Below are 8,121 nucleotides of genomic sequence, written 5' to 3'. Positions count from 1 at the left end.
TGATATCGACAACTAAACAAAGTGGATTAAAAGTAGACGAAACTCAATATTTATCAGGAACATTAAAATAGGACAACAGAATGTATGAATCACAACAAAAATTCTCTAGCAGAGTCTGTTTCTGACAAGATGATAAAAAACCGAGCAAAAAAAGGAGGAACCGAAAAGAAAGAAAGAAAGAAAGAAAAGGAAATGACCTTCGAAACCGCCTCCATACAGCATAATTTTTGCTGTCGCTCACAAACTCTATACATACATAATGAAACTCCTCGTAATATTTTCTCCAAAATTTTGAAGCTCCACATCCATTATGTTGCTCCTTCGTCAACTCGGCGCACCACAAAATCAACAATTCAATGCAATGCTTTTTTAGGTCAGGCAATTTTGTCAATTTCTACACATTTTTTTGTTCACCAGAAATTACGCTTTCGTAGTCCCCCCATGTTACTACACCTCCACTGTCTTTTCTTACCACACCTTAATATACATACAATAACAAAATTTTGATGTAAAATACAAGGACATATTCATTTTTTTTTTTCTAGAAGGTTAGTGATACTCAAAAGAAAAAGGCGCGGGCAGCAATTCAATCAGAATCTTTGCCCGAACCAGAAGATGAATCTCCGTTGAAATATTCCTCCCCCAGGAAAGAATTTGATGGGTTATCTAGATTGCTTTCCTCAGAGTTGCTGGTTCGAATTTTTCCGGGTCTTGCTCTAATATTGGGACCCATTGGGAATGGAACCTGCAGTCGCAATAAGCAGATAGAATGAAGTAGACGTCAGTTTATGTCTAATTAAATTTATTAAAATAAAAAGAAAGCCAAACATGCAAGTGATAGTCAAAGAACGACAAAATGCAAGGACTGAAAACTGAAAAGTAGAGTCTTGTAAGATATGAATCAAGCCTACCTTTTTAACACAAAAATTGATAAGATTGTAAAATTGTGATATCAGGGATCGAGAAAAACATAACGAGGACATATATATTCAGAATCGTGGAGAGAGAGAATGAGGCAGAACCTGATCGCCTGCATTAGGACCATCTGTATGGAAGAGTATAGGACGACATCTCTTGTCTTCATTCATCAAGCTTGAATTCTGGAAGTGTGCAATGAGGGCGGCCTTTCCCTGAATTCTAGCATATGCCAACGACGCTACTTTCTCACTATTAAATTTCTCCCATTTCTTTCCATTGAATGTCTGCAAAAAAAAAAAAAAAATTAATTATTTACTATTGCACTTGTGCTTTCGGTGAAATAAAAGCAATAGCAAGTTTATGAAGGATCCCTGCGTAAATAATACCTGACAAAAAGGAACTATGAGCGTGGGTTCAGTCATATTTATAAATGCGTAGCCTACATTACATTTATTCTGCAACACAAAGAAATATCAAAGAATCAAATATGAAAGATGCTGCCAAATTAACATCGTCCAGAAACATCCAGCTACAAAAATAAAATGAACTTCAGAAGCAAAAAATTAAACTTGCCTTAAAATCAATTGGCAAGTAAATGAAATCATAAGTCCCTCTATGACGTTCATCAATTGCAGCCAACAGCATCTTTGAGGTGTACCTAATATTGCAACCACAATGAAAGGCTATAAAAAGGAGGATACAAGTGCATAAAAGCTAGAAATAACCAGCCTAAAGTTTATCTGGGCAGCGAAATATCATCGCTTTGTATGTGTATATAATCAACAAAGGTATAAAGAAAATAATTACCACATGTATACGAATATACAAGCTCAAAAAAAAAATAGTGGGATTAAGACGTACTTGTTAGGAATGTTCTTTATCATAAGGGTAGTTCGCTTATCATCTCCTCGTAAAATCCGGTCAAGGTCAAGCTCAAACTGTTTCTTGTTGTCAGGTTGAGTTGAGTTGCTTTCTGTTCTCCGAGTTCTACTTCGTTCATTAGGAGAATCAAATGAAGTCATCATAGGGAGCATTTGGCCTCTCGAAGGAAAAATCATGCACCTTTGTTGATGGGGATGCAATCCAATATTTTTTGGCATGTCCAAAGAATTTCCACCAGAGCGAGGATAGATGTTGTGAGGGACAAATTCCAATGGATGTGGCGAATTACCAGAGATCCTCATATTCCCAAGTGAACCAGGGTGAAACAGAGCAGCATCGGGCGATTCCCCACCATAAGCATTCCTTCTGTCCCATACAGAAGAAGGATTCACAGAAGGCGCTGACCCCACATGATGGTTGTTTAGAGGCAGAAGTGCGTTCAGCATGTGAGAAGGTGCTCTTGGAACTGCATGCAACTGTTGTGGATGATGTGAATTAGGCCACAGAACAGCCTGCGGTTGTGGATGATGCGAATTACTCCACATATAGTGACGCCCAGGTGGCGGGCAGCTCCCATTTCCAGAGGATCCAAACACTGAAGAGAACAAGACCAAATTACTCTGCTTCTATTAACCAATATACAGCTAACAAAAACAAAATCTTGGAAAAGGTGCATAGAATATAGAGAAAGCAACTAAATCTTGGCAATTGTTATTACCTTCATTTAACTCGATTGATTGAGCGTTAGAGCTAACTCTACGAAACTGCTGGCCATCAATCATTTCTTGTTGTCGGGAAATAATATTGGCAGACATATTACTCGGTGAACCAAAGGGATGACCGTTTGCTAAACCATCGTGATATTCAGGAAGTGAATGGGGATGAAGATTTGGCGACCCGTGGAGCTCAAATTTCAGGTGGTTCCTCAAGTGGCCGGTTTCAGAGATAGTGGAGGATTGATTTACTGGTTCAGCTCTTACTAGAGATGGTAAGCTGTTAGGTACACTAGATGAGTGAAGCATATCATCCAGCATGGGATTAATAGAGCCTCCATTTGCTGAGAGGTGGGGAATTTTTCCATTATCTGTACCGGGTGCAATCCCCCCAAGTGGAAGTGATCCTGGAATCATAATTACAACCATGTCCTCAATCATGATTTAATTCAAAGTCCACCAACCACCTTTACAATGAGAAAATAAAATTACCTGAAAATCCAATTGGCATGTTATTAGAAGTGTTATGCTGTTGCAACAGAAGACCAGATTCTTCCTTCTCCATCTCTGAAGAAAATACCTGCATTAACCTATACATGTGACAGGACAATCTGTTAGGAACCGCAGAAAGCAATATTTGCTGCAAAATCACCAAATATCGACTAATTAATTGCGCACTTGTAAAACGAATGTCATAAATTGTGAAAAATCTGACAGAGGAAACACGTAGATGAAGTACGAAAAATCCACCTTTTGGAGCCACCAGGTCGGCCTGGTTCAAGCTTAATCTGCTTTCCAGCAATGTCACTCCTGTTCAATGCACGAAGTGCGGATTCTGCAGCTCTGATATCATAGAATTCTATAAATTTGTGATGAGGTATATGTGGAGCATCACGGATCTGCAACCGAAAAACAATAGTTACCTCCACTCAATGTGAACTACAAGTTATCATATTTAAGCTGCCACTCAGACTCACCTCCTTGATTTCACCATAGACACCAAAAATTTCATGGAGTTCATCATTTGAAACAGAAGAATCAAGATTGAAAACAACAAGAGTGCCCTGATTTATATCCTTTTCTGATGGATTCTCCTGGCAAGCATAGCCAGTGAAAGAACAGTTCAGAGAACATAGTTTGTGTTTAGATAAGAAAAGGGAAGAATAAAAAGTCAGAAACAACAAAGTACAGCATAGCAGAAAATCACCTTCGGAATTGAGAAATGTATATCAAGTTTCCGACGTCTTAAAGGCTTATTCTGGAGAGTTTTCATTGCATTGCGGGCTGCTCTTATGTCATAATATGAAATCATAACAAAACCCCTGTGCTTGCATGCTGTATACAGGGTGCGAATATCTCCATATTGCTACAAATATAAAGAATCAACCAGTAAGAACGTTTACGAATCTACTCTTGAATTAAAATTTCAAACCGCAAAAGGTCATATCACTGCTTACCTCAAAAAGTGTTTTCAATTCTGAATCTTCAACATTGCTGTTTATGTTTCTCACAAAGAGAGTTCTAGAAGGGTGCTCTCCGAAAGGATGTTCCCCGCCATTTGCAATAACAGATGTTGCCAGCTGGCTAATGGAATTCACATCAGACAGTTCAGAGTTTCTCTGTGAGTAGCCATCTTCTCCAAGTTCCAGTCCCCCAACATTGCTAAACATGTCTAGATCTTCCATGTCATCCCCACTCGATCGCATAATGTTGTCAAAACCATCAGTCACCCCAGAGAGCAAGTCATCATCGTCAGGTAGAAGATTACCAATAGTTTGAGCCTCAAGTTCTTCAAGTGATTCAAAAGCTTCATCTTCCTCGTAATGGGAGGCAACAGAGTGGCGGTATGCAGCATTATTTGATGATAATTTTACTGCAAGTAATAAACACAAGAGAGAACAAGACAATTAAATGACATGCTCTAATAATTATTCGAATGAAGCAAAGTAGGGGCAAAGAGAGGACATACAGTTTCTAGTAAATACTTCGGACATTGAACTTGAAAAGAGGCTGTTTTCGTACTGAGCACCAATGTGATTTGTTTTCTCTCCATCGAAAAAATAGGACGCGTAATCCATATTCAAGTTAGTTCTAGAACCTAGAACTTGGTCAACAGTACTCGGCAAGGAACGACTGGCTGCTCTTTCTGCTCCAACAATATGCTTTCCTAGAGAATGATTAACATTTCGACCATGATTGAGATAATAATCGGGAAGAGCGAAACCCTTTGCCATCTGCAAATCCAGTGGGATTCTATTCTCAAGAGGTGATGAAGGAAAACCTTCTGTTCTTAATGTTCCATCTAATTTTAGACCTGCAAAAGATCCAAACATTTTAGCACAAGGTTCAGAAAAGGTCAAATAAGTCTCAAGGGTAGATATTGTTTTTCACGACAAGCGTCCCCTTCTCAAACGATTTAGGAGCATTTATAATACACAGCTGGAATTTGGCTTTTTCTTCATAACTGAGAATTGCATGGTTCATGTGCCTTAATTTAGGAAAGTCTTCGTAATTTACAAGTCAGAGGAACTCATGCGATCAGAGTTAAGACAGAGACACTTTTACAAGCCCGTTAAGAAAGAGTATATAACTTTCCCAGTAAAACCCAAGTTTTTTAAGAACAGAAATTTGAGTAGATTCTTCAGCAGTTTAATTATTTATGTCGTACAAGACAAAATGCGAAGTATTAGTAACTTATTCATGGATTTAGAATGAAACAGGTGCATTGATGAACCCGTTGTTCTTTTTCTACCAAAAACTAGGGAATGATAATTAATACAAACACAGTCAATAAAACAATGAATAGCATTAGTTTTGATACAGCTAATACGAGTCCTAACTAAACAAACATCTTCAATCAATCTGAAGTTTGTGAGGACAAAATTTCTAGTATACCTAATGAAACTATGCTTATTATTAATTGTTTTGTACCCCCAATAATATTATGTCAAAACTTCAATTTCCATAAACTGAAACTAATCTTAACTAGTTCGAGCTGGCTATGAGTTTTACTTAATTTTCTTCATCCACAGTGTTTAAGTTCAACTACTTGTCCAAAAAACCTTATGAGTTTAACTTAATTTTCTTCATCCGTAGTGTGTTAGTTCAATTTTCTTCATCCGTAGTGTGTTAGTTCAACTACTTGTCCAAAATGTATAATCCAGATCAGAGAATCATTCAGTTCAGTGATTACTACTAGCATGTGATCAATCAAAAACAAACATGGTGGAGGAACTTATATAAATTCCGAGGTCAGTGAAGAACTTAAATAAGAGATAATAAAATGTAAACAAACATTAGCTTCAGAAAGCAAAACGAAAATGTAGTAAAAGAACATATCCCTCTCTCATTCCCCTCCCCTGTTGTTTTCTCTTAAAAGAGAGAAATTTGAAGTAATTGAAACAGTGTCACTGTGGCACACAATATAATATATAATGATGTGCCTAAGCTTCAACAAAGCAACCAGCAAACTAAAATATCATTGACTACTCACCAGAGTAACCAGTCATATGGTCCATCTTCCTTAGACCAACCTGCCTCTGCAAAATTTGAAAACAAACAACATGCTTAATCAATGACAAGACACATATAAACAAAAGAATGTCAAAATTTTCTTTCCTTTCTTTGTGTCTTCATGTTTTATATGAGGTGAAACTTAATGGTGATGCAAATTGTCCCACAGAAATATCTTAAAAACGCATACTTCGACATTGTAGGGAAATCAATACCTCATCAGACAAACACACCTCCTCAGAAAAGAAAGATGAAGGAGGAAAACCACGACGATTCATCATTTGAAAAATTCAAGTATTTATGGCTTCCACCAAAGTACAAACACGTAAGCTCTGTAAGCAAGCTCAAGAAGAAACGGCTCGAGGAAACCCTAGAAATTCACAAGATGATTACTTTGTTAAAAAAAAAAAAACAGCATAAAAAAGCCTATAGAGAAACAACAGGACAAGTAATCTAGTGCTTGTAACCCAAAAAGAAAAAATATAAGCTGTGGTATAACTCAACCAATTTTCAGTTACAAGTAGAGAGGATTCAATTGAGATTTTCAGTTGGATTAAATTAATAGGTTGCCAAAAACTGGCGATGAAACACATGTACAAAATTCTCATGATAACAGTTGCATTTAAGATCTCACCGCTAGAAAGGTAACTAAATTTATTTTTATTTTATTTTTTTGAAAAAATAAAAAAGACAGCTTTACGAAATCTACCAAATCCCCCATAGAAAACTTCAGAATTGAGCAGATCGAAACAAGGAAAGATCGCCTAAAACTCTCCAACTCATAATCAGAGAAAACCAACGCCCAGCCCTCAAAATTCAGGTGATTAAACCATAATTCAACATCGGATCACACAGTAAAAAATCTCAGAAAATCAAAAGTTTGCAATCTTTGTGCTTAAAGACCAAAATCCTAAAAAGATCAAGTCTAGAAAACTCAAAATTCCACAGAAAAAACAACTCAAAAAAAAAATAAAAACAAAAACTCACCTCGAAAATTACAGCGCCATTTCTCGGAACTCAGAAGCAAAATTTTGAAGAACAAGGGAAGAAGAGGTAACAAGGAGTAGAAGGAGACAACTATAAGAGAAGGATTTGAAGAGAGAGAAGAAAAAAAAAAGAGGAATCAACAGAGAATTTAAAAATGAGAAGAAAGGGAATAAATTGCGGCAAAAGGCAAGGGTAAGGGAGATTGAGGAAGAGATCTAGGTATCTGTGCCGTGCAAATAACCTCCTCCAAAGCCTTCTTCGATGCCTTTCTCTCTCTTCATTTTTTCCTTGCTGTTTTCCCTACATTGCACGTTAACCACATGTATCATCTATTCTCTCTCTCTTCTCTCTCTCCTAAATATTTCTCTGTAATATATATATAAAATTATACATACGAATTGCGCTCTCTCTCTCCGTCTATCTCCCCATTCAGGAAATCGGCCGTTTTCTGCTTGCGTAATCTCTCAGCTACCGCGCTCACGGCCGGAGATGACGTCACTTTCCGGCCAGAAACGGCGGAGATCCTGATCTCCACCTCCCGCTTCCGAGCTCAGAATTTGAATTACCAATAAACAAAATCGAACCGTATGCAGCACAGGAAAAAAAGGTAGAGAGAGAAAAAAAAAAAGGATGGAGATCGGATTTTATGGAGGGTTTGAAGAGAGAGAAAGTGGACAATTGAGAGAAACAGAGAAGAAAAGAGAGAATAAAATTAGACTAACAGGAGAGAGAAAGAAGAGAGAGAGAGAGAGAGGATTTAGATTTTTAAAAATCAATAAAAAAAATAAAAAATAAAAAGGAAAAAGAAAAATTAATCTTGCAAACAAAAAATGTTTTCTTTAGAAAAAAGGGTGAAAGACTGTTTTCCGGTGTATTTCGCTAATGTGGTTCGAAAACGTAAATGCCATTCTTATCGAATGAGATATTATTGTCTACGCCGCGTGCCTACGTACACTCGGCCAAATTTTGCCCATCATTTATCCGATCATTATTAATCATGGGCTGTTTAACACCTCTCACATATTTTATTTCCTTAATTTCAAATACAATTCTTATTATTATTATAATTTGCAACCAAATTTTCTTTTATATATATATAATATGGATG

The 8,121-nt window shown here is 37.0% G+C and overlaps 1 protein-coding gene across 2 annotated transcripts; it reads right to left on the bottom strand.

The window, feature by feature from the left end:
• LOC105968046 (protein MEI2-like 4) lies at positions 1 to 7,897 on the bottom strand. 2 transcript variants are annotated; one of them, XM_088825170.1, is made up of 16 exons: positions 7,409 to 7,897; positions 7,014 to 7,313; positions 6,242 to 6,396; positions 6,007 to 6,052; positions 4,483 to 4,827; positions 3,971 to 4,386; positions 3,721 to 3,879; positions 3,491 to 3,607; positions 3,264 to 3,412; positions 3,006 to 3,103; positions 2,519 to 2,920; positions 1,780 to 2,395; positions 1,492 to 1,576; positions 1,305 to 1,373; positions 1,023 to 1,202; positions 1 to 745 (listed from the first exon to the last, which is right to left on the bottom strand). In XM_088825170.1, exons 3-16 carry the CDS (start codon positions 6,305 to 6,307, stop codon positions 587 to 589), a joined length of 2,907 nt encoding a protein of 968 aa, XP_088681296.1. In that variant the 5' UTR covers positions 6,308 to 6,396; positions 7,014 to 7,313; positions 7,409 to 7,897; the 3' UTR covers positions 1 to 586. The 2 variants fall into 2 exon arrangements, with proteins under 2 accessions (XP_088681296.1, XP_012848096.2); XM_012992642.2 differs by having other exon boundaries at positions 7,405 to 7,894.
• Between the last annotated feature and the right edge of the window lie 224 nt (positions 7,898 to 8,121).

Source organism: Erythranthe guttata, chromosome 11, assembly GCF_056151865.1.
Source record: "Erythranthe guttata isolate IM_541 chromosome 11, IM_541, whole genome shotgun sequence".
In the NCBI taxonomy this organism is placed as follows: Eukaryota; Viridiplantae; Streptophyta; class Magnoliopsida; order Lamiales; family Phrymaceae; genus Erythranthe; species Erythranthe guttata.
This window is presented reverse-complemented; position numbering and strand designations above follow the sequence as displayed.